This window comes from Annulohypoxylon truncatum (assembly GCF_022578515.1).
Source record: "Annulohypoxylon truncatum strain CBS 140777 unplaced genomic scaffold F4807scaffold_56, whole genome shotgun sequence".
NCBI classification, from domain to species: domain Eukaryota; kingdom Fungi; phylum Ascomycota; class Sordariomycetes; order Xylariales; family Hypoxylaceae; genus Annulohypoxylon; species Annulohypoxylon truncatum.
The window spans coordinates 1-25,301 of record NW_025953842.1 but is presented as its reverse complement, the minus strand read 5'-3'; the positions used below and the strand labels follow the sequence as shown (position 1 = coordinate 25,301).

Here is a 25,301-nt window from a genome sequence, read left to right as displayed (position 1 = left end):
CCCCGGTGTTGTACGTTTATTTTATTTTTTATGCACCTTTTTCGGTATTAAATACTGTGCTAAGATTCTCAGGGGGGAGCATGACTAATCACACCTGTGTCGTCGTGGTAATCTTGAAAATCATAGCATGTCTACCTGAAATGGATTCTTTTCACGCTTTCTATCGTCTAGCTATGTACCTAGCTTCATCAATCATAACATCTATCAGGTGTTATGCCCCCCGTAGCTCCCGCATCACTGTTCTGGTCATTGCTGTCCCAACTCCCTAGCGCACAATCTAAAGTGCCGGGGCCAGACAAGTCTGGCAGAACTCGAAGAGGTTCTTCATACACTGATTGTGATCTCCACGATTCCAAAGCATAGTTGTTATCAAGCTCCTGCTGAGCTACGTATTGTCCTAAGCTGTTATACGTAGAAGCCTCCTGGTGCCTTTCGGTTTGGCTCGGATAGAGGTAAGAGTCTTCTAAATTCGGGTGACTGTAGCCATTCGTATTTCGTTGGTCCAATTGGGCATATAATACAGAGCGGGCATCAGAAGAATATGCATCGTAGGTTGACTGTCCCCTATTTTCGCTATTGAGAAATATTGAAGGCGCTTCGCGATCACTAGGATCTTGGTGATGGGCCTGCGGAGGGTGAGTGTCATGTCCATTACGGCTATCCGTAGTCCTTTCAATGCTAGTCGAGTTTTGAGACTGTTGATTAGGTTGGTTTGAAATGTTAATGGTGTGTTGTATCTCGTTAGTTGTTGATGTCGTGTTGGCGTTAGCTCGGGCGACTTGTCTACGTCTTCTTCGAAGACTACGACGCTCTCGACCTCTTCTGCTCGCAGTTCTCTTCTCGTAGATTAGATTTATTCGGGAACGGGTATTAAGAGACTTACCTCACGATTGAACATTTCCAAATGTATTGACTTCCCTTTTCCCGGACTCACACTGCCTTGCCTCTCATTCCAAGGACTCCAGGCATACCCCCATATTATATCTACGTGATAGTTTATATACATAGTTTTATCAATGGTGATGGAACTCACCTCGCGCGCACTTTCGATATCCAACCCGACCCGATCTCGTCCGGGATGATGAACCTAACGTAAACCATGGGGTCCCTTCCGAATTCTATAAGTGATATGTCACTTCTCATGCGATAGATCTGGTCATATTGAGCATTGCAGCGACGAATCTTGCTACAGCCTCCTAAGTCCTGCACCGGAAATTCAACGCTGGGGGAGCCCGAAGATTAGGGGTCTGAAGTGACTCGTTTCATGCAGCTAAAACATATCATTGGTCGATAATTCGCGCCGAAATCGAGTACGTTAAATGAGGTATGATAACTCGACTACATGCGCTAATGTAGCAAGCGAGCCACTGGTCTCTATAACACGTCATGGTTGGAGTCTCGTGGTTGGAATCAACCTAGACCGCGGCTCACCGTCTGGCCCATGTTGTTTCCATCTTATTCGTGGACGATAACCGGCAGAGACTACCAGTTAGGGTATTAAATCCTCACTGGTTAGCCTAGCGGCTTGCCTTGGACGCCATGTCCCACCTAGCAAGTCATCACGATGCGTCATATGAACTACTTAGCTGGGGCCTACCAGTGGTATGGTTTATAAGAAAGGAGACAAGGCTCGACTCGGTCGAGGTCGAGGTTGACCGAAACTAATTAGAGTCTTTTAATTTATCGAGACTTTGCCTTATACTAAATTTTATGTTGTAGATTGGGTTTTACACAAACTTGTTTTTGAGTGATTTATATTTATGAAAGTAGTAGGGAGTGATCAATATTGTAGCTTAGGATGAAATACCTAAGGTATCTCACCTTCCTACTGGTTCGTCTACTAGGAAAGCCACAGTCCCTTTTACACCGAGTCGTCGAAGGCGGTACACGAATCTATGCCATGTCTCGGCCGAGAAAAGTGGACAATACCACGATTCTATGTTGCCGATAGGGCCCCATGGATTTCCGATCCAGCTAGTAAAGATGACAGTTCCTTATGCATTGTTCTTTGATGTGGCATTTTCAAATTCTGAGATATCACAATGAGGAACAACTCACTGCTTAATCCCATCACTAGCATTTGCCTGCAGACAAGCCTTGATATGCAAATTACTGTTCATCCGACTCCGAGATACTCCCAACTAATTTAAGTTTAGCTTTTAAGGATGCCAATGGACGGTTATCTGTACTCATATGCATTATACTTATTAACCCTGTTTGTGGACAATCCAACTCAAGGGGTAGTTGAACGAACTTGATGGCACATGGTTATGGCATTACCAATCAAACACTCCAATATCAACTTGCTTGAGATCTATCCCGAATTATGTCCAACCGGTGCTTTCCAGGTGTCCAAGGAAATAGCGATGTCGTCGGCGGAAATCCGGCCTCGCCTAAAAGTGATGTTTTAGAAGTGTCATTTATGACAAGACCACTCGACAACACCGAAGTTTCTTACTCACACGTGGACCCTATAAGCTTCGCTGACAAGAAAGTTAACTCGATAGTCTGACCGAAGAGGCTTAGAAGGAAGATAAATGTATCACCTCTAAGCTTTCCTGACTAACATTACGAATCCTTCGTACCTAACTAAAAAGGGGTGGCAAGTTAAGGCGTGAGCAGGCCCATCAAATATCAAATTGTGCAAGCGCTTGAAGGATAATAGTGTCATAAGCATATTAGTATGTATACGAGATTTGAATGAAAGAGTCAGAAACCTCCGGTTTATCGATTATTTCAAAAATCATTTGTTATCTAATGCGTCTAGGAAGGCGGATATTTCGTTACTCTACCTATGGTATTATGTGCCGGCCCCTAAGGGTTGCAGCTGAGATTATGATATTCCCCCTCTCGCTTTTGGAAAACAGTATTGCTTTATACAACAGCATTATATCTTTAGAAAAATTAAATCTTCAAGGCTACAGATTCCCTTGTTACTTACATACTTGCATATTATCGAATAGTAGCTCTTAGTCAAGGCCCTATCAAGGTTAATCACGTAAAGCTGCTTATAGCCTTTTACAGGTAGGTAAGCATCAACATGCCTCAGAACCTCCCTAGAGCATCTGGGATTTATATGATATGCTGGGAATATGCTTATTTGTCATAAAATCCGAAACCAAGAGTCATTCCTGGGACTTGTAGGCAGGTGATAATCGCATGTTTGCAACGAAATGGGGTCTTATATAAACATACGAGGATAGCCTTTACATCAGCCTCTTTATTGTTGGTTTCATATATATTTATCTCCTTTCTAGCTAATTTAGATAAAACCCGGTGTCGAAGGGTAATATCAAACGACGATAACATGAACAATGTAAGCAATATATGTATGCCTTACATTTATAAACTATGGTCATTAACTTGGGTTTACCCTCTTGTCAGACCATATTTAAATACATTAGCATATTGTTAGATTTAACAATGGGGGTCTTAGTAACACTGTAGGACTTAGATAGGTATCTTGCTTCCCTCTAATAGTATTAGGATGAAAAGATGGTAAGTATTCTTATGACAACACGGCGCATATTTCTAACCATTAGAAGAAACCCTTAAGTGAGAGTTCACCTCGACGATGATATACTTAGGTGTAGTTAATTCGGAATCAACTAATGAGTCTCTTATTCCACGACCAATAATATCGTCAAAAACGAAGACGTAGAAATAAGAACATCTTGAACGTCTGACTGATGGAATTCAAAGGAATAAATACTCACTGGGTCCCTAAGTTCAGGCTGACTCTAGGAAATGTGATTGTAGAGGCGCGAATAGATCGAAAGGTTGACTTGCAGGAGCCCCCACGAGAATAAATTGAACCAGATGCAAGAGAAATAGGGGTTGGGTGTTGGTACCACATCCTTCTAACTAAATTAGACCACCACTATATATGTTCCTCCGAATGATATATGCTTTTGATTGATGAGTAGTAGTTGTCAGCTGAGTCTTCAGCGTATCATTGTTGGCGGAGGGGGCCGAGAGGATGCAAGTAGGTCGCAATAGAATGTGTGCTTCGGCGCCGGATTCTTATATGTTACCCTTCTACTTCCTTTCGTAGCCTCCTCGTTCGATACGTTAGATATGATTGGCCATTGAGGAATGGCTGGACACCTCACTAAATAGTTGGGTAGCATCAAGCCGGTCGTACTGCAGCAATCCTTCAACATCTATAGCCACATGGCTAACATGATCTACAAGCCGTTCCTGCTAGCCCTCGCGGATCTAAGGCTCCCAAATGAAGAAGATAATTCCTCTCTTCAGGCGGTATGCTTAAGGTTATGACAGTTTAGTTTGGATGGATCATACCGTCGTTTGCCTAATACATCTTCAACAAGGCGCGCAAGTTGGAAGCCTCGAGATATGGATCCCGACGTCAATCAAGGTTATAAAGGATGTGATGATGGTCTTACGTCAGTTGCAGACGAACCCCCTCAATGCTGCCGTGCGGCCCGGTCCTTGGCCAGCAAAATTAGACCACCATCGCATATTGAGTCTTTTTTTTCTCTGCGTGCATTGGTTCCCGCGCTGACTGTATCAATGCTACATGCATTGGATGTGAGATTTGTATGTTCTCCCCGTAGAGAAGTTAGCCGATCTGGAGTCGATCGATTTTCATCCTTCCGGCGAATCCTTCCTTACTACATCTTATGGATATATGATAAACGTGCATCGTTTCTAGATTGTGTCAGGGCTTGGTTTGCCATGCTTTCAGAGCGTTCTAATTTAAACCCTCCCTTGATGCCGTTGGTTCAGGCGCAGTGAATAGTTCTCGTCATCCCTAATACGAGGCATCTCTGGACGTGCGGCCATTAGCCCCTTAATTATATTTCCTTCATCCCTAGCATTCCGCAACGTGGGAAAGGTTATCGCTGTGAACGACTAATTAGCAAGTTTGATTACTATGCGAATATCAACTTCAATTTCGATTTGGAGCAAACATATACTCTGGCCGGCGACCTAGGTTAATATAACGTGAATGTTGCTCATCACGATCACCTTGACCAGAACTACAACCATCAGCCAAGTCGGAGTTTCGTTACCTGTCACCAGTTCGGATGTTTCAGATGCGACTATTCCAGCATTGATTAGCACGTCCACTGTATCCACAGGGGCTTCGCATACCGTTTCGAAGAGCGGTTCGATGATGAGCTTGTCGTCTAATGTGCTTTCGACCATTGCTCCTAACCTCATGACTACGAGACAGCCAGAATTAGACTCGAGCGCGGTGGAATCGAGTAGCTTAACGAGCATAACATCACCAACCGCATCTCCATCTAGTACCAATGACGTGGATAACGTTCAAGAGCCTTCAACTGTGCCGGCGCCGGAGAAAGGACTTAGCCGGGGGCAGATCACAGCCATTATCGCATCAGTGGTTTCGGTGACAGTGCTCCTGATCGCAATATCTATAGCAGTACGCTGTTTCGTGGTACGAAGACGGCTATACAACATAGAAGAGCTGCCGAGGAGAAAGTTAGGGATACCAGCGGACGGCGTGGAATCTCAGAAGGGACAGGAATACAAAAGTGAGACCAGAACTTCGGTCGCCGAATCGAATCGCAGCTCAATATGGGGAGATATAGGCCTTTCCGTCGTCCCTACTTCGTTGAACGATGATGTCTGGGATAGTCGACATTGGCCCCTTCCTCCGGGACACTCGGAAAGGTACACTTTCTTTAGCGAAAGAAGCTCGACATCGATAGATGAAACACTGGAGATTGAGCAATGGGGAAGAGGCGGTAAAAATGAGACTCGGAATACAAGAGATCGTAACCAAGTGGCGACCGAGAGAGAGTCGGGAACGAGAAGTAGATGCGATAGTATTTGGGGAATTTCTGAAGCGGGTATAGCACGCTGATCAAAATATTTTTCATGCTTTATGACTTACGAATTATGACTTATCTGAGAGTGAGTCCTTGAATGGTTTTATGAAGGCCAGGTTGGTATGAACTGGTCTAGCCGCCAATTCTCTTTAGTTGAGTGAACCCTTCGAGTTGGGAGGCTGGAATCTCAACCTGGATTCCACCATCTTCATCTTCATCGTCTACGTCGCCCTTGCCGTCCTCAACTTTGCCGTCAAGCCCGTCATTGCAGATTATCGTGGCCAGATGATTGTAATCTATGTCGTTGAATAAGTAGTAGTACCCCGGATCTAGACAGTCGTAATATGTGTAGTTCTTTCTCTTCTCGAATAAGACGACGGAAGTCTAAAGGGTTCTGAAATGCTGCATGATAGGGAATCTGCTATCGGATAGAAACTTGGAGCCTTTCTGCATGTGCAGTGTGAGTCGTATGTTCTGTCCTCGATGTGGTTGCGTCGTGCGCATACTGCTATGCTTTGCGTCTGAAATGGAGAAGGAGCCCTTGGTGATATCGGCGCTTCGATGACGTTCAGTCTCAGTATGTTCTTTCTCGTTCCAGTTCATAGCAAGCAGCCCCTTCACTCTTGACATCATCTCGTATGCCATCTCATTTTCCCCGAATAGAATTTCTCTTCTTCCATCGATTCCCCATCTCAACTCAACATCTTCCGACTAATTTCACGAATACCATGTTTCGGGAGCTTTCGACTGTTCGGGGATTTTGCTTGCACCCCATTTTGTCGTTTATGGATTCCATTGACCTGTTTGTTTCCATTAGCAAAGCTGTCCATTGTCGTTGTAGGATCCTGAAAGGCAACCTCGTTCGAAAAGCAAACAACCTGTCCTCTTCTTGAGGAGTTGGCTAAATAACGATACACGGTGAGATCTCAGCTTGAGTATCGAGATCTAAACAATGTATGTCATCTCAACCTCGAATATTAACGTCCGTCATCATTGATCTCCTGAACTAACTCCAAACTTCTCGCTAGGCCGAGACGGACCTGTTTGATACATTGGTGTGGTGGAGGCGGCTTTTGAATATTTGAAAGGTGGGGAATGATGATAACTACCGAGACTTTCTGAAGGGAATTGAGATCCCTCTCCCTATTGATGATTCCTTGTGTAATGATCCCTACATATCTCCCCACAGTTCCCCAGCGGGACGGTCAGCTTTTTTGCTGACCCCCACACACATCCTAATCTAGGAACCGACTCGGCCGAAATAAGACCTCAGATATAGGAGCTTTCAGAGCCGCAACGTCTCAGGTAGGTAATCCCAGCCTAGCAAGATTCGTGGCTAGATCTCCAATCATCACAGATCGACTAGCCCCAACTTTGGTAGTATTTCTTTATCAGCAACCTACCATGAGCGTCTGCCCGACACTCTTCGTCACATTCCTGGTCTGGAGCTCGACTTCTATTTCCGTCGTCGCCACTTGGCCTTGGTGCCAACTCAGCGACAACAACGCTCAGTCAGACACTCGCCAACTGAGATGGACCAGAGGTCAAGCCACCAGCCTTACCTAGCTCTGGCCGCAAAGCCATCAAGTGTCGACGGTGCTCTTTGGCTTGGAAATTACTAGCCCATCGTGCCTCGACGTGTCAAGCGAGCCACTTCGACAGAACTGGGTTGTTCCTGTTTATGGACTTAAAGCACGGTGATCAGAATCGGCGTCACTAATCGTCTTCTGCTATGCCGGATCCAACATGGGCCATGGCGCTTCAAGTAAGTTCATCCCTCTCCAGTCTGTGAGCTTTGCTGGATCATCATTGTTGACTATCTGGTAGATTCGACCAAAACATCTCCGAGAGCATGCTGCAGCAAGTAGCGCAAATTGACGGGGTAGAGGCATAAGCGGATTAAGAATGATGGAATGTGTATTAGCTGTTTGGGGTTATGTGAGGGCACAGCTGATGAAAACAGATAAATGGACAGTGGGGTATCTTATCTATACATGTCGGAGAACTTGAGGAGAAAGGGATGATGAGAAAAGTTGACTTTCTAGGTGAAGTGTTACTTTAAGCTAAAAAGTATATGATGGGGGAGGTTTTTTTATGTGTAACCTCTGCATGGATGGTAAAATTAAATTTGGGCGTTTAACTCTACCGTCACAAAACTGTATCCTGTTACTGATATTCATACGTGAAGATACCTTACCCATAAGGCTGTTGTTTGTCAAGGCAATAAATATGTAAAAGGCACTTATATCATATAGCTTTACGTACATACTAATTAGTACGGAATCCGTTTTCCGTGGCTCAAGTGTATACCTCCACTAGTGGGGTAAAGCTCCCCAATTTTGACCGTGCGGAGATGTAGATTTGGAGGAGATGGATGTATTTTCTTTAAGTAGCTCGGTCACGTGCCCGATACTATACCCTCTCAACTTGACACCCCGCATCAGCGTCAAGCCTCTAACCTGGGGAAATGGGAAAAGGACGGTCGCTAATTGTGACTTTGTGTGACACGGCCAATCAATTACGACAATTGACTGGAACTGGAACTTGTCGGGTTGCGACTTCGACTTGAGCTAATTCCAAACTACACTAGGCAGATCAGGATCCGAAATCGTTCGACGCTTTCCCGAGAGAGCACAAAATTTACTCATACTTTAATCACACTTTGTGCAACTTCTCTCTTTCTTCGGCTTGTCTCGTCGAACCTTTTTTCCCGTCTTCTTCTTCCCTTTCCCCCCTCAATCTCATAATCCCGCCCTTAGAATCAGACAACCATTCAACATGTATTCAGCACTCCGTGTTGCCACTCGCCAAGCTGCATCCCACCGGGGATCGGCTGTGGCCTTCCAAGCCGTGAGAGCTGGATCCACTTGGGCTAACGTACCTCAAGGTCCTCCCGTATGTCATTGCTTTTCATCCCGTGTTTTCCAACCAGCGAACCCAATTGGGACCCAATTGAGGTTAAGAATATGTCTACCGAACTCAATTGCTGACAATTTAATGTGTAGGATGTGAGTTTGCCTTTCCGCACGACTAATTCCGAGCAGCGTTGTTCTTTTAATTTGATTATTCCGTCTTGACTAACATGCCGATTTTCCCCCGCTTATAGGCGATTCTAGGTATATATCACTCACCTTAGTGAACAAAGTGAAATGCCATTTGCTAATGTTGTGTAGGTGTTACCGAAGCTTTCAAGGCCGATACCTTCGAGAAGAAGATCAACCTAGGTATGTCATTCCTCTTCTTTGGCTTCTTCCACAGCACCTCTACAGTAACCCCAACTCCTCCAACCTCGGCAGTGACTAGCCACGATGGTTATAAGACATGACAGCTAACAGTCTTTGCTCAAGGTGTCGGTGCCTACCGAGATGACCAAGGCAAACCCTACGTCCTCCCCTCCGTCCGCGCCGCCGAAGATAAGGTTATCGCGAAGCGCTTGAACAAAGAATACCTCGGCATCACCGGTCTCCCCGAATTCACGAAAGCCGCCGCCGAGCTAGCCTACGGCAAGGGTTCGTCCGCTCTCGAGCGTCTAGTCATTACTCAGTCCATCTCAGGTACCGGTGCTCTCCGCATCGGCGGTGCCTTCCTGGCGCGATTCTTCCCCGGTGCCAAGGCCATCTACATCCCTACCCCCTCGTGGGCCAACCACAAGGCAGTCTTCAGCGACTCTGGCCTCAAGGTCGAGCAGTACCGTTACTATGACAAGAAAACCATCGGCCTAGATTTCGAGGGTATGGTGGCAGATATTAAGGCTGCTCCTAAGGGAAGCCTATTCCTGTTCCACGCTTGCGCCCACAACCCCACCGGTGTCGACCCTACCCCCGAGCAATGGAAGGAGATCAGCGATGTCGTCAAGGCTCAGGGTCACTATGCGTTCTTCGACATGGCCTACCAAGGCTTTGCCAGCGGAAACACGGATAAGGATGCTTTTGCCGTTCGATACTTTGTCGAGCAGGGTCACGACATCGCCTTGGCCCAAAGCTTTGCCAAGAACATGGTATGTTGACCTTTTTTTCCCTTCCCCGAAAGTACTCAACTTAACGCGGAGATGATAGGGTCTCTACGGAGAGCGTGTGGGTGCTTTCTCCATTGTAGCCTCGACGCCTGAGGAGAAGAAGCGTGTCGAATCCCAAGTCAAGATCCTAGTCCGACCTCTGTACTCGAACCCGCCGCTACACGGTGCGCGTATCGCGTCCGAGATCCTTAACGACGCGGCTCTCAACCAGCAATGGCTTGGCGAAGTCAAGGGCATGGCCGACCGTATCATCACCATGCGCGCCCTACTCAAGGAGAACCTCGAGAAGCTCGGCAGCTCTCATGACTGGAGCCACATCACATCGCAGATCGGTATGTTCGCCTACACCGGTCTTGATGCCGCCGCGATGGAGAAGCTGGCAAAGGAACACAGCGTCTACGCCACGAAGGACGGCCGTATCAGCGTTGCCGGAATCACAAGTGGCAACGTCGGACGCCTAGCCGAGGCTATCTACAAGGTTAAGGGTTAAATAGCACACCTCTTTTCAGGTGGGGAGTGAAAGGAAGTTCTGGATACGAGGGTGTTAAACGCCCCTATCTGGATGTGCAACAAGATAGAAGAAGTGAAAAAAAAAAAAGCATGCCTGTTACGATGAATAGACGGATGGACGGGTGGCGTAGTGGATCGGTCGGCTGATAGACCTTTTCGTTGCGAATATTCCTCAGGGACGATGGCGGGGAACCATCCTCGATACATCTCTTGCTGTTTTACTAACCCCATTTTTCCCCACCTTGTGCATCTACTTGGCTTGTCTTGCTAATATACGGTGGACAACCGATACTTGTGATACCAATGCTACCTCTAGATAGGCGAATGAAAAATTTATTGCCAGGACCATTATAGTCGTGTTCCAATATGTATTTGTCTTGTTGAGGTTGTCCTTCGTTCTTCAAGTTTGTTCTTCCTTCATCGATGCCTTGTCTTGTCCGTGTCAAGGACTCGGGTCCGTCGTCTCCTAACCCAACCTGTCCAGATCCCCCCTGACCTCGTCGAGCCGCGCCTCCATCTCCCGCCACACCCTAGCCATCTCGCGCATCGTCCGCTCCTTGGCCTCGTCCCCCTCATGTTCGTGCCCCTCCACCACAGCCACGCCGTAATCCTCCAGCTCGGCCTCGCGCACGCGTATCGCGTCCGCGGCGCGCATCCGCGCGTCGCCCAGGTGTCGCCGGTAGTTGGTCAGCGCGCGCCGCGCCTCGGGCGGGTACACGGTGCGCCGGACGTCCCAGAGCAGGGCCTCGGCGGCCAGCGCCCAGGTCTGGGTCTCGAGACCCGCGTCCGCGGCGCGCAGCTCGGCGGACCGTGCCGAGGGCCCGTGTTTCGACTCTAGGATCCGGATTAGCGCCGCTAGGGCCTGCGCGTGGCGCGACAGGTGGGTTGTCAGGTCGTGCGTTGCGCGTTGGCGGGAGCGAGAGAGCGAGAGCGTGGCGCAGGATACGCTGGTTTTTAGGGAGGCGGTGCTGGCTGCGAGCGTCGGGATCGAGCGGTGGATGTAGGATGGGTTCGTGTGCGGGTTGAGCACGCGTGCTAGGGCGCTGGCTTGTCGGGTTAGGGTGCTGGATATGGCGGAGGCGAGGGCGGGGAAGTGTGTGGGCAGGTCGGAGAAGGGCGGGCGGGAGAGGAGGAGGGTTAGTGAGGAGGCGGGCATGGTGTTTGCGTTGGAGAGGAGGGGGGAGAGGAGGAGGAGGAGGTCGAGGATTTCGGGGGGTAGAGCTGAGGTGGAAGCGGAGGTGGAGGTGGAGGCGGAGGTTCGTGGTTGCTGCATTGATCTTGTTTGTCTGTGGTGCGGTTGTTGTGGTTGTGATTGTTGCTGTTGCTGCTTGGGTGGAGAGGCGGCTGATACTATCGCGCGGCGGAGAAGGTGTTGTTTTGTTGCTTTGAGGCGATGGGCCCTGAGTTCCTAAGCACCTGTGTTAGCAACATCAATTGGAGTGGCATTTTGGCATTATGAGTTGGTAGACAGTTGATTATAGACGTACCTCACGCACGGCATCGCGTTTCTTCGCTGTCGGATCGTTACTCCTGGACGATCCATCGGGGTTGAGGAGAGAACCGGTCACGGTCTTATACAAACGATCGAAATCGGGATTATTCTTGAGTACGGCTTCGTCTATTGGGGGTAACATTGTGAGATGTTTGGTAATTGGTGATGAGAAAGTTGTTGATCTTGAACTAACATTAGAAATCCATCCTATTGGGTGTATTTTCGGAAGTTGTTTATGCGGTACCTGGATACTTTGGCGGTGAATTAACTTAAAAGTTGAACCCCACGATAGTTTGATAAGGAGTCGATAAGAAGCCCTGGAGTCGCGAAAGTGGAGCGACGTCACCCGACTCCATTGACGAAATAAACGCATTAATGCATTTGCGTGTGTAAGCCCCGCCTACCCCGATATATGATAATCGCACGATAAGAAATCTTCAATTGCGTCCGAAGTTCAAGCTCCAAATATCGAATTAGAAACTCGACATCACGTCCGGCCTCCCAAGATGCCGCCGATACCAATCCCGGCCGCCTCGTCGCGACGCTGCCTCTCCTCACTGATCCTCACATCCACACCCTCACACACATCATCCGCCTTCGAAACGCCGATATCAACCACAATCCGCGCCCTCAGCACCACTTCCACCCTATCGCGCCAGCGCCCCTCGCACCTGACCGTGTCCCCGGACCAAGTACCCGAGTACCCGTACGGGCCCTTCCGAACATACAAGCAAGCGAACGAGGGCCTATTCGGCGGGCAGAAGATCCGGTTCGGCAACGTCGTGGCCGAGGAGTACGGCAACAAGTCGCGCACGACCTGGCTGCCGAACCGGCAGACGAAGCGGCTCTGGTCGCGCAGCCTGAACACCTTCATCCGCACCCGCATGACGGCCCGCGTGCTCAAGACCATCGACCGCCTCGGCGGCATCGACGAGTACCTCCTCGGCTCCAAGACCCAGCGGATCAAGGACCTGGGCCCCGCCGGCTGGGCCCTCCGCTGGAAGATCATCCAGACGCCCGCCGTACAAGAGCGCTTTGCGCGGGAGCGCGCCGCCATGGGTCTTCCGCCGAAAGAGGCTGCTGATAGTACGGACCTGCCCAGCGAACTCGCCGCCGAGGGGTTCACGTCTAATTCCGTGCTGAACGAGGTGGAAGAGATGATACAACGGGACGAGGAGTTCGTCATAGGCAAAGTAGAGGAAGGCGAGCAAGTGGTGGCCAAAGTAGATGAGGCCGAAGAGGCTACTGCTACTAAAGAGATCGAGTTCATGAAGGAAGAAAATCCGAGGGATAACGCGAAGACGCCAGGACCATGAATCGACTTATGTTTGTTTAACTTCCTAAATCGAAGACTTGCATGTTCATCTTTAGGTAGTAGATGAAGGGAACATAGGTGACATTGAACCGTGCAAACCAGCTTGTAAAAAATCCATCTGGATACAGATTTATGAATGTAGCCCAATACCAATGTATCATATACCATGCTCTCTATTTTTGATATCCCTCGCCCTAACTCCAGATTCGAAAGTCATTATCGCCCAGAAATCTAGGACATGCATCCATGTATATAATACTTCCTTTAAAATCGCAAATCCCATCCGATCTGAGGTCCTAGCTTAGGCAACTCATCGGCAACGCTCTGGACGTCCTTGTCACCTCTGCCGCTGAGGCAGATGACTATGTCTTCGTCCTTCTTCATTGTCTTGGCCAGCTCAAGGGCGCCATAAATACCGTGAGCTGACTCGAGAGCAGGAATGATACCTTCCAGCTGGCTCATGAGTTTAAAACCGATGAAGGCCTCGGCATCGGTGGCTGCGATGAACTTGGCCCGCTGAGAGTCCTTCCAGTTCGATAATTCGGGTCCGACACCTGGATAATCGAGTCCAGCCGAAATCGAGTGCGTGTCTGAGATCTGTCCGAATTCGTTTTGCAAAACATAGGTTCTTACGCCGTGTAGCACACCCTTAGTACCCCCAGTTAACGTGGCCGAGTGCCGTGAGGTATTGACGCCGTCTCCGCCAGCTTCGACGCCTAGTAGTTTAACGCTAGGGTCGTTAGAAAAGGGGTAGAACATGCCGACGGCATTGCTACCTCCACCGACGCAGGCGACAACAGCATCGGGCAGCTTTCCCCGCTTCTCTTGCATCTGTGCCTTCGTCTCGTTTCCGATGACTGACTGGAACGTTCTGACAATGGTAGGGAAGGGATGGGGGCCAATAGCAGACCCAATAATATAGTGAGTGTCGTGTAGATGAACAACCCAGTACCGAAGTGCTTCATTTACGGCATCCCGAAGAGTCTTGCTGCCGGCCTCGACTGCGATGACCTTGGCACCGAGCAACCGCATCCGGAACACGTTGAGCGCCTGACGTCGAACATCTTCCTACAGTTTTTGTGAGCTGCTTATCCTCATCTCAGCAAAGGAAAATAGGCAGTAGAAAACTTACAGCACCCATAAAGACTGTGCATTCCATACCGAACTTAGCGCAGACTGTAGCGGTTGCTACACCGTGTTGGCCGGCACCGGTCTCGGCAATAATTTTATTCTTGCCCAATCGCTTCGCCAGCAGAAGTTGTCCCAAAGCATTATTGATCTTGTGGGATCCTGTATGGTTCAAGTCTTCTCTCTTCAACCAGATGTTAGCCCCGCCAGCATACTCGGTCAAGCGCTCAGCCAGGTGGAGCTGGCCCGGCCGTCCCATCCAGGGGTAGTAAGACCTATACTCCTCCCAAAACTTTGGGTCGTCCTTAATGGCATTGAAGCCATCCTCCAACTGGGACAAGCAGTCCATGAGCGATTCCGGCACGTATTGGCCGCCAAACTCGCCGAACCGCTCCGGGATCTTGCCGTGGAGGGCCGCAAGTTGAGCGACGAGGGCAGCATCGTCGTGCTCAGAAATGACTCCGTTGACAGTCACATCCTCACCGCTAGGTTCCTTGGCTGCGCTAATAGCCTCCATGACGCCTACTTCCCGCGTCGTCTCCTCTGCCGTCCGCCCGCTCACGTAAGCGCAGTACTCCTCAACAGCTTTAGCTCCGGTACCGGGTTCGGCCTTCCGGAGGGTCGTGACAATCTCCGAACCAATAACTACACCGTCGGCGATGGAGGCCACAGACTGGAAGTGTTCGCGTGTCGACACACCGAAGCCGACGGCGGCCGGCTTGTCGCCACTGTACTTCTTAACCCGCTCGAGAAGGTTCGGCAGGTTCGCATTGAGGGTACCTAGAGCACCAGTCACGCCCATACGTGATACGACGTAAATGAAAGAATCGGCGAGGGCGCATAGGATTTTCATACGAGTGTCGGACGTCGCGGGCGCGATCAGGGGAACATATGATAGACCACCCCTGCTACACAATTTTCGGAAAGAGACAGCCTCTTCCGGCGGCAGGTCGCAAACGATGAAGCCGTTTACGTTCGCCTCCTTGCAATCTCGTAAGAGGGCATCCTCGCCATAACTGAGCAGCGGGTTATAGTAACCCATCAATAGGACCGGGGCGGTCAATCCTTTTGATCGAGCTTCCCGAACGATCTCTAATGTGGACTTGATGGTGACACCATTGGCGAGAGCAACGGTGTTCGACGTCTGGATGGTTGGGCCGTCCGCGATTGGGTCTGTGAAGGGTACGCCAAGTTCAATGACATCTGAAAGTTGTTAGTTAATTTCTGTCACCAGCCATCGCTTTCAGTCTACGGCTATTTGCCACAACGTACCAGCACCACCATTTTGCATTCCCAGCAGAATATCGGGCGTTTCCTCGGGGTTGGGGTAGCCGGAGGTGACATAGGTGACTAAAGCGGCCTATAGGAGAATGTGTTGAGTTAGTAAAGGACAGCACTATGAGGTTACAGTCATATGATAAGTATATGATAAGTATCCGACGGTATGTGCGTTTAAAGCTCCCATGCTTACATCGAGAACGTAAGAAAGGAAGAGGGATTTGTATCATACCCGGTTCTCTGCTTTGCAGCGCTTGAACGTCTGTTTGAGAGCCTCCATGGTGTTGAAACGAGGACAATTGGTTTGAGTAGAAAACGAAAGAGGGTAAAGGTGAGAGAAGGTTTGTTGGTCTGAGTCAACACGCGATGTCTAGCAGTTTTAATATAAGCGGAAGTATGAGTCGTTCAGGTCGTTCTTTTCAACCCCGCCATCCCACCAAGCCCACTTGCATTTCTGCATTCGACCGATTTCCGAAGGGAACGGATCCGATCCTTCCTGGTCTAGTAAAAATCTAAAATGTCTAAGACATGCAAGGGGTAGCGTCAATAGCACAAATTTTATTGGCCACCGGCATGAGAAATGTATGTAGTTATCCATTTTTTATGCCTTCTTAAACAGTAATATTCCATAAAAGAGTTTAGGAGTTCCGTAACCCCAATAAATCGACGTCTCCATCCAGCCCTCAGAGATTCGCACATAGATAGAAATAAGTAACCCTTTTCGGGGGCAAAAATGATAAAAATATCAAAACGTACAACACCGGGGATTCGCTGGTCGTCACCGACCCAACTACTGATCCGGCGGTACCCAGCTTGTCTAAGGGAGAGCGGACGGGATCCCGAATTTTCTAGGTCCTGTGGTCGTACGTGGAAGTCATGGTGATTACAGCGGTATATAATAGAACGATTAGGGCGTCTAGAAGGTTTTTGATACCCACAATATCCACTCAGGTGCTCTAGCTTGTACCTGCTATGTACCGATTGCGGCTATATAAATTTTCTTTACGACGCACAATCTTCCAACAGCATCCTGTGAGGGCTCATGGCCTAATGGTAAGGCGTCAGATTTCGGTTCCGTTTACGGTATACCAACTCTCTGAAGATTGCAGGTTCGATCCCTGCTGAGCTCGCTTATGTTTTTACATTCCTTGTAAACCGCAGACCTTTTTAGAGAAGAGCATCTACTGAAATTATTAAGTTTTGGTACTTGTCCTACTACTTAGTAGGCATTTCAACGAGCTGTATGTGTTATGTTTAAAATGTAGTACATGCAAGCCATCAGACATCGTATGTCCAATTCAATAATCCATGAATATAATATAACTCGTGCTCAGGTTACACCCGAAGGATCGATGCTGTATGTACATAATCCAGAAAATTCTGATCGGGTATATCTGCAGTGTCGTAAAACGATGAGCCAATTAGGTGCGTCCTTGTAAGAGAATAAGGAAATCGGAGAACCTTGAAGTACCTATATACTTACCTGAGTACAAATGAGCTCTGTACCGCAATAACCCACCCGTCCTAGCCGTTAGCGCTGCTTTAGTGAACTTGGACGGCATTATCCGGAACTCTATCTCTAATTTCGTCATTTAGGAATTTGGACTTCGTCGCCACGTTATTCTGAAATTCACGCTCAATCCTCTTATCGATTCAAAACTTTAACGATACTTAATTCCTTAAACGAAGAATTCTTTCCAAAATTTTATACGTTCCTTACCTAGCTACGAGCCGGTACCAACATATACCAGATCAAATAGTCGCAATGGCGTCACGCCTCACCCGGCTCACCCGGCTCGCGAGACAATCCACACTACTCCCACACCTCCAAACCCAACAGCCCATCCGCCACGCCTCCAACGCCCCCAACCCCAACCCCAACCCCTTCCAATCGGGCCCCTCTCCCCTCCGTCTCCCGCCCGACCAGCAAGCCGAGTTCGAGCGCCTGCAGCGCACGGCCAATACCCAAGAAGGCTTCAACCCGACCTCGATCCCCGACTTCTCCTCTCCCTCTCCCGCCTCTACGGACACCACCACGGCCACTGCGGATACTACAGCAGCCAGCGCGGCCGAGACGCCCGCCCTCGCCGACGAATTCGGGTCCGTCCCGCTTCGCAAGGGCGCCCCTCCCGAGTTCGAGGGCGACGTGAACCCGAAGACGGGCGAGGTCGGCGGGCCCAAGAACGAGCCCCTTCGCTGGGGACCGGGTGGCGATTACAGTTTTAATGGTCGTGTTACCGATTTCTAGGGTGACAAAGGAGAGGAGATAAGAATTAGTCTCGATTTGGGGAGGGGTCGGGTTGGTCCCCTTATGTCCATGTCCTGATCAACGGCAATCGGCTATGGACTGGTTATGTCGATTGGTGTAGAAGGGAATATGTCTGGTCCTTGGAGGAAAGGACGGCTTTTCTGTACAAGCGAGTCTTGGGCTGGCGAGGAAGGCGGGATTGGGAGAAGAGGACAATAGAACGAGACACTTTGTTGCTCTTATCTGGTTGGGCTAACCAATCACACGAGAAAGGATGCATAGCGAACCTTAGGGATTCCATCCTGAATACCGTGGGATACGTTATAATTCCGAAGGAGCTGTATATACTTCCACGTTCCCAAGCATACAGCAATGTTTAGTGACACAATTAATGTCGAATATACATAGCACGGGACTATCGGCAATCGCTGTAGATAGTCCAATAACCCATGACTTACGTGTATTAACAAGGGAAATTACCTCAGCCTACCTATATCTAATCCGATCTACCAATACTATATGCTAATCGGGAGAAACAAGCATGCATGGTTCAGAATATCTACAATATATTTGATTATATATAATCAGCATACCACATCAGGGGTCATTCATCCATTCCCGTCACATGAAATATATAAATATACCGAAACTGCCAGCTTTTTGTTCAAAGCACAACACCAAATAAAGATATAAATATATATCATCACGTATAGCCATGCTCAGAACTCCGTGCTATGCTATATAAGTTTCGGGGGAAGAAGAGCAAAGTCAGATTGGAAAGTAGGTAGGTATCAGGTATCTTTGAAAGCCACGGCGCAAGGGTGCAGTACGAAGAAAATAGAAAAGAAAAACAGCACTTGTCGGAACCCTCTACTATACGTCCAGCTCGACTATCGGATCGCTCTCTGCGAGACGAGGTGGACACCGAGCCCATGTTTTACGTAGATACATCTGTAGACTCGTTCGTTCCATGATTCTCCGGTTGTTTCCCAGCGGCAGGAATACCAGAAGTCGTTGCCGTGTCTGCCGTCTTCGTGCTCTGACTATCGGCCGAGTCGCTCTTGTCCTTAACAACCTCGTCTAAGTCCATTTTCGTGTCCAAGCTAGGCTTTTCCTGTTTCGGCGTGGGAGTAGTGTCGTTGAGAGCCGTTACGGCCGGACGATTCTCCTTATTGCCCTCCCCGACGTTGCTATCGGTTGACTTCCCGCTACTCTTCTCCTTGCCGATGCTGGTATCCCGCGCCGTTGCCATCTTACTCGAGAGCTCTTTCTCTCCTATATCCACCACCTGGCTCCGGTTCATTTCGCTCATGGCCTTTCTAATTCGTTCCCTACGCGCCTTTCCTCGAAGCCTGCTCTGCGGTGCCGCGCCATCCACCCATCGTACGTTTAAAATCATAAAGCTGATGCCATCGTGGATCGACTTGCGTCCGTTATACGTACCACCGAATTCGCGGCTCTGGATGCCGAACCGTGTCGAACTACTATATTTGTCGAGCGCAGGTAAGACCAAAAGCGTCACGTGTAAATCGCGGTCTGCGGGTATCTGAACAGGACCAGAAGCTGGCGGCGAAGTCAGAACTTCGAGTTGTTGCTCGGCAGCTGCCGCGCGCTGCTTCTTCGTGGTTGCGGGTTTGTACAGATCTAACAAGTCGACGTCCACGTCATCGCCCCATTCTCCTCGAATCCAGCCTGCGTGAATACAAGCAGCGACAACGTCAGAATCATCCGTGTAGACATCCGTTCCCCACACGGCCCGACGAGACGTGATCTCCTCGCGAGCGGACGGGCTGAGGTGAACGCGGGGAATCTTCACCGTCAGCGTCGAATTCTCGTTACCTTTGATCACGTCCATCGGAAGCGGACGAGGATTCGACGAGTAGCCAAACTTGGAGTGAGACGATTCCAACTTGCTAGGCTTCAGAACGACCTGATACACGACATCACCAAGGTGTTTCCGGGGCCGATCCGCGACGCTGTCGAGAACCGCCTGGGACGAAATCTTGTGCTTCGGCTTGGGTATTATGGTAGAGCCGGGCGCCGTCGACTTCGAAGACGGGGCCGCGGCTGATCTGGGAGGTGGGTGATGATGAGTAAGGTTCGAAAAATCTTTGTTGGTTGGAGATGGTATCGGCGTGTTAGTTTTGAGGTTTTTGAGTTGCCCATTGGCTGCTTGAAGGGGCGAGGTAGTTCTCTCCGGGCCATGATGGTGATGATGATGATGACTAAAAAAAATATTACAATGAATACAAGGCCGAAGCGGACGGAATATAAGAGCTATTACTTACTGGTGATGGTGGTGATGAGCGTGGGTCTTGGGACGTTTAGCCCGACCGACAGGTGTGATCCTGCCGGTGCTATCGTCATCACCCTTGCCGTCGTCGTCCTTGGCCTTCCTTCGTTTTCCTCTCGTAGCCGCCTTCACCGGAGCGTCCGCGAGCATCTCGTGACCGGGATGCTCATCATCACGTCGCGTAGGCCCCGTGTTAGAGAATTGGGTTTGCATTACGGGTGGCACTGGACTAGAGACACCAATACCGCGCACACCACTTCCTATGCCGGAGAACATGCGGCCAAATTCACTCTTGATGCCAGGCTCACCGGCGGGACCCTGCAACTGGGGTTGCGCACCCTGAACTGCCTGCGGCAGCGGCGAAACCCGACCCTTACGATTTATCTCTTGGATGCCGAGGAAACCTCTCTGGTGTCCGGCGGGAGCAGGGCCCTCGTCCACGACGCGCGGTCGACCGGCTTCGAACGCGGCCGAGCCGGGGCCACCATTATACGCAACCGAAGGAGGTGGTGGGCCTTCCTCGGCAGGACGGCCTCGGTGGGCAGCCGGTTGGGGGGGTTGCTGTTGAGGGTGTGCCTGTACAAACCGGTGTCTGTCAGGTGACTCAAACGGGTGCGCAGGTTGCGGACCTGGCTGATTCGGGGGCATCGCATGAGGGGGCGGACCGGTTGGCGGAAAGCGTTCGTGGGGAGGAGGCTGCGCGTAAGCAGGATGTGTCCCATACGGCGCGGCTGTAGTCGAAGGAAATTCGCCTGGCCGCGGGCCTGGGTAGGCCTGTTGACCATACGCATCCCGCGGCGGCGGCTGATCATAACCAGGTCGCTGCCAGGCTGCCGGGTCTCGAGGATCTCTGGGATCTCTAGGATCTCTGGGATCTCTAGGATCTCTGGGGTCGCGTGGATCTCTGGGGTCGCGTGGATCTCTAGGGTCTCGAGGATCTGGTCTTCCGTAGGGCGGCGGCTGTCGCGAAAGCATCTGAGGACCAAGTTCTACGGGATGTTGGCCGTGTGGGCGACTCGGATCCGACGTGGTCCTTTCTCTCCTAGCCCTCTCGCGCATTTCCATCTCTCTTTCTCTGTCCCTTTCCCTTTCCCTTTCCCTCTCCCGTTCCCTTTCCCTCTCCCTTTCCATCTCACGTTGGTTCTCTCTTTCTCTTTCGATACGTTCTCTCTCAGCCATAAAAGAGCGCTGCTCTTCGTACTGTATCCTCTCTCTTCTTTGGTTCTCTATAAACTCGGCTTCTCGACTCATCTGCTCCCGTTCCGAAATGAAGCGGCGCTGTTCTTCGTACGACATAGTTCGAGGTTGTCGCTCGGGGTTGTACTCTGCTGGGCCAGGTGGTCGCGCCTCTTCTCGCCTACCGTACACGGGATCGCCTGGTGGTGGTCCCCTCCCCATCTCTACAGGCCGTGGGGGTATGCCGTGATAAGATCTAGGCTGGCTACTCGGCCTAGGGGGCACGTTAGTAGGAGGAATCCGCCCCGGCGGTTCTCTCCTCTCTTCGGCCGGCGGCATGGGCGGACCACGTTGCGGATACGCCTGCGGCGTGTTGTATCGGGACATTTCAGGAGTTCCATACATGCCCTGCGGCGGCGATCCAGCTGCGTTGCCCCTATGGTCTCTCGCATCAAACGGTCTGCCTTGGTCGGGTGTTTGGGGTCTTCTATTATAGGCGGCATATTCGTTTGCGGCCTGCATTCTAGGTGACGCGTGGACGGGCGCAGCATATGCGGGTCCTGAAACAGCAGAAGTGGTGACGGGGGGCGGGAAAGAAGTTGGGTGGCCCGGAGTAGGCTCGCGAGCCGGCGGTGGGCCCCCAAGCATCGAGCTTATCGACATGCTCCCTCCCGTGCTCCCTGTTCGAGGTATGGAGTTAAGCGCGGGAAGCTCTCTAGCCGAAGGAAACGCGCTCGGAGGACCGAGATTCACGGGAGGAGCTCTTGGTGCAGGCGGTCCGCCGTAGTGGCCCATCTGATGCGCAGGATGAGGCGCGGGCGGTTTTTGACTTTGGTGTTGAGGAGGTGAGGGAGGAGGCATATTACGAGTCAGAGGGATATTGATGGAAGACGAGCTTGGATGCCGCGAATGAGTAGGTGCGGGATGTGATGTCGGCTCAGGCGCATAAGATGGCGGTGGCCTCGATTGTGGGTAGAAAGGACTCGTGTCTGACGGTCGTCGCTGGTGTTCGGCGTACGCGGCAGGACCTGCAGATGCAGGGTTCGAGGGATGAAATGGCGACGATGTTGTTGTCGTCGTGGAAGTCGAGCCAGATGCGGGTGGGAAGGGCGACCGTGCATAGACTGGTGGTGATGCAGCAGAATTACGAGCAAAAGGGAGTTGCGGCGGCTGTCTGGAATCCATGGCCGCCCAACGGGTTTTTTACCCTCCTAGTGCTTAGGTCGGTATGGGGATGATGCAGTAAGGGTAGGTAGGTCTAGCACCAGCACTACCCAAGTAAAATCAGATATTCACCGTTTCGAGGTATGTTAGGGGAAAAAGTGAACGACGATTCGACGATTCCTAATCTCTTGTTTTTCGCTCTCTTTCCTGTACCGTCTCCTTTCTCTTTTCTCTCTTCTCTTTTCCCTTTCGTCCTGTTCTCTTTTGTTTCTCCAACTGCCACTGACGGGTGTGTATTTTGCTCGATACGCGCTTCTCCTCATAAGGGTACCTAGGTAAACCGAGCTGGACAGGGAGGAAGAGAAAGAAAAGAGCAAAAAGAGGCAAATGAAAAAAGATGACTACGCCAACAAGAGGTATTTTCTCTTCCTATTTGGTAGGAAATTAAGGTAAAGGTAGAGGTAAAGGTAAAGGTAAGTGTAAGTAGTAAGGCAAGTAGTTTGAGGTGGACGGGTAAATCAGAGTAGTGCGTGCAGGAACGGAAAGCCGTAGAGGAATCTCTTGGTAGGTATTTTCAAGTTGAACAGTCCAAGGAAGCACAGTCTCACACAAACCCATACGACATGTACACAAGCGCGCATGCACAGCTTTGTGGTGCTTGGGTGCTGTGTGCTGTGTGCTATGTGCTTGTGCTTCTGCTTCTATTTTTTTGCGCTAATCCTTCCTCGAACTGCTTGGCTCCTCTCGGTTGGCCCCCCCTTGGCTGGTTGAGCTGGGGCTGCTGGGGGCCGGTATGGTGGACCAGCTTTCGTCAACAAGGGTCCGGACGGTTTGGATTCGGCTTCAGAAGCTTTGCGAAAAATAAAATAAAAAAATAAACTAGAAAATAAAAAGGTGGTGTGTGGATGGGTCAGGATGGCAGGGGACTGGGGTACGGGAGCTTGGTGAGTTGTGTTGCGCTAGGGCCAAGGTATCAATGATGAGTGGGTCGCAAAGACATGCATCCACCCTAGCACAGCTTTTTTAAATCCTTGTCGAATCCACGGCGTCCACTTGCCAAGTACGCGGCTATCCGCACCCAAAAAGCATCTGCCCCCCTTCTTGTACCTACCTTGCGGGTCACTGTGTCAAGGGAACACGGAACACGCAGGTGGTTGCAAAGGACCGCGGGTGATAGTAATGGGAGTGGTGGTCGCGATGGTAGTGGTGTAGTGGTGTAGTGGTGTAGTGGTGTAGTGGCGTAGCAGTGTCTGAGGAAGCTCCCGTTTTGTCGTTTATCGTTTATCGTTTGCGGGCTGAGGCGCTCTCCTGAATAATAAAACCGGTCCAGTTAGATGGAGATGTTAAGATTAAGTCGAAAATGGAAGTTGGCTTAGCCGTTGGATCTGGCTTTTCCTCCCTCTTTTTTTTTAAAGTTCTCGTTTCGACCTCACAGACCAAGGATGCGTGTTTGTACATGCATGTATACATCCATGGATGTACCTAATGCTACCTGGTCTACTAGGTTAAGGAAAACAAGGGACCTGAATCAAAGACTGCTAAAATTGGTTAGTAAATTCGATGGGCCAACTTAAAATCTGGGTCGGGTCAGAGAAAGGTAGAAGTGGGGTAAGCACGATTTTATAATGGTAATCATGATGTCGATTGATCCGAAGCACGGGATTGAACATTGAATATTATACCTATACTTAGCTACATAGGTACCTATGCATCTTAACCTCAACCTTAAACGTTTGAAGTATAAGGTTCCTTTGCGTACCTCATATACATACTTCGGTTTGCGTTTATAGATATCGGCTCAACAAGCTGTTTGTTTGACGCCTACTGTCACTCAGGGTACGTAATCTTGATAATCATTAAACCTTGACACTCTTGTGGATGTTAGTGCGGCAACTAATAATAAGCTTTTAACCTTTGAAGCCTGACGAATCAGTACATAGGAACCTTCAACACGACGACGATGATAATGATGATAATAATGATGACCCCAGATAAGGTAGTTCAACGACCTTGTCGAGAGCTTGGGACTTGGATAGCGTCTACTTAAGTCTTAGGTAGGTATGCATCCAAGTATCTACGACTAACGGATGCTAGATAACTTTTAGGAGCGATAGGAGAATAAATATGTCGAAATGTCCGGGACAACCCTTATAAATGCGGACAAATCAAGGGGCAGATGTCAATGGCGATCGTACCATCGAATGTCGGTTGGTAGAGTAGACGGTGGACGTCAGGCTGGATACAGTCAGCGAACTCAGGAACTACTCTCTTGCTCCGTGATAATCAATAATATGCGCGTATTGTATTTGGCGATGTGCGGGTACGCAGCGTGCTTAGGCATGTATACGTTGGTGGGTATATGGCAGTATATGGGGTGGATGTTTGTAGATGCGGTGACTCTGCAGCCGCTCTCTGTTTCGCCGAGGATTGCTGTCTTTGGGCGATGGGATGGAGTGTGTTTCCGACCTTGCATCATGCATTGCTGCCGTCATGCAGGCCCATCTTTCCCATTGTTCATCAAGCTGCGCTCTTGGTGTGATGGAAGAGATGGAAGAGTTTGCCGTTACGGTTGTCCCCTGGTAACCAGATATATGCTTAGATACCCCTAGGGAGTGCGCGTCACGACTTCATTAATGAAGAGTGGGATGAAGAGATAGATATGGGTATAGATATGGATATAGATATGGACATGGATATTCTCGGGAAAAGAGAGAAACGGATTCGCCTAATGCGGAAAGATATCGATTGGACAGGAACAAGCGACAGGAACTGGAGGGCACCCCGTCGGGATGCCACAATAACCCGACTTTTAGGTGTTTTTCCGATATTTAGCCGTGGTCCACGCGCAGCTGCTTACTTAAGG

General features: G+C 49.9%; 8 protein-coding genes and 1 non-coding gene across 9 annotated transcripts; 5 read left to right on the top strand and 4 right to left on the bottom strand.

Annotated features, from left to right (window-relative positions):
• Nucleotides 1–153: 153 nt before the first annotated feature.
• Nucleotides 154–974, bottom strand: F4807DRAFT_329988 (uncharacterized protein). Its single transcript, XM_047995261.1, has 2 exons — nt 884–974; nt 154–836 (listed from the first exon to the last, which is right to left on the bottom strand). Exons 1-2 carry the CDS (start codon nt 896–898, stop codon nt 189–191), a joined length of 663 nt encoding a protein of 220 aa, XP_047848997.1. The 5' UTR covers nt 899–974; the 3' UTR covers nt 154–188.
• Nucleotides 975–4,865: 3,891 nt separating this feature from the next.
• On the top strand, nt 4,866–6,029 carry F4807DRAFT_329979 (uncharacterized protein). The gene has a single exon (XM_047995260.1). The coding sequence runs from the start codon at nt 4,973–4,975 to the stop codon at nt 5,852–5,854; it is 882 nt and encodes a 293-aa protein (XP_047848996.1). The 5' UTR covers nt 4,866–4,972; the 3' UTR covers nt 5,855–6,029.
• A 2,568-nt stretch (nt 6,030–8,597) lies between these two features.
• F4807DRAFT_471959 (aspartate aminotransferase) lies at nt 8,598–10,692 on the top strand (the record flags this gene model as incomplete). The annotated part of the gene is made up of 5 exons (XM_048002977.1): nt 8,598–8,714; nt 8,825–8,867; nt 8,993–9,043; nt 9,167–9,816; nt 9,875–10,692. The coding sequence occupies 5 exons, from the start codon at nt 8,598–8,600 to the stop codon at nt 10,322–10,324; spliced, it is 1,311 nt and encodes a 436-aa protein (XP_047848995.1). The 3' UTR covers nt 10,325–10,692.
• A 118-nt stretch (nt 10,693–10,810) lies between these two features.
• Nucleotides 10,811–11,978, bottom strand: F4807DRAFT_465593 (uncharacterized protein; the record flags this gene model as incomplete). The annotated part of the gene is made up of 2 exons (XM_048002296.1): nt 10,811–11,752; nt 11,832–11,978. 2 exons carry the CDS (start codon nt 11,976–11,978, stop codon nt 10,811–10,813), a joined length of 1,089 nt encoding a protein of 362 aa, XP_047848994.1.
• Nucleotides 11,979–12,342: 364 nt separating this feature from the next.
• Nucleotides 12,343–13,152, top strand: F4807DRAFT_465592 (ribosomal L28 family-domain-containing protein; the record flags this gene model as incomplete). The annotated part of the gene is made up of 1 exon (XM_048002295.1): nt 12,343–13,152. The coding sequence occupies one exon, from the start codon at nt 12,343–12,345 to the stop codon at nt 13,150–13,152; it is 810 nt and encodes a 269-aa protein (XP_047848993.1).
• Nucleotides 13,153–13,415: 263 nt separating this feature from the next.
• F4807DRAFT_471956 (tryptophan synthetase) lies at nt 13,416–15,837 on the bottom strand (the record flags this gene model as incomplete). The annotated part of the gene is made up of 4 exons (XM_048002976.1): nt 13,416–14,219; nt 14,284–15,482; nt 15,552–15,639; nt 15,790–15,837. 4 exons carry the CDS (start codon nt 15,835–15,837, stop codon nt 13,416–13,418), a joined length of 2,139 nt encoding a protein of 712 aa, XP_047848992.1.
• Nucleotides 15,838–16,593: 756 nt separating this feature from the next.
• Nucleotides 16,594–16,687, top strand: F4807DRAFT_t157. Its single transcript has one exon. It is a non-coding gene; the product is annotated as a tRNA-Arg (tRNA).
• A 255-nt stretch (nt 16,688–16,942) lies between these two features.
• On the top strand, nt 16,943–17,856 carry F4807DRAFT_329686 (DUF1674-domain-containing protein). Its single transcript, XM_047995258.1, has one exon. The coding sequence runs from the start codon at nt 17,323–17,325 to the stop codon at nt 17,803–17,805; it is 483 nt and encodes a 160-aa protein (XP_047848991.1). The 5' UTR covers nt 16,943–17,322; the 3' UTR covers nt 17,806–17,856.
• An 886-nt stretch (nt 17,857–18,742) lies between these two features.
• Nucleotides 18,743–22,459, bottom strand: F4807DRAFT_454608 (Rxt3-domain-containing protein; the record flags this gene model as incomplete). Its single annotated transcript, XM_048000601.1, has 2 exons — nt 18,743–19,877; nt 20,094–22,459. 2 exons carry the CDS (start codon nt 22,457–22,459, stop codon nt 18,743–18,745), a joined length of 3,501 nt encoding a protein of 1,166 aa, XP_047848990.1.
• Nucleotides 22,460–25,301: the final 2,842 nt, after the last annotated feature.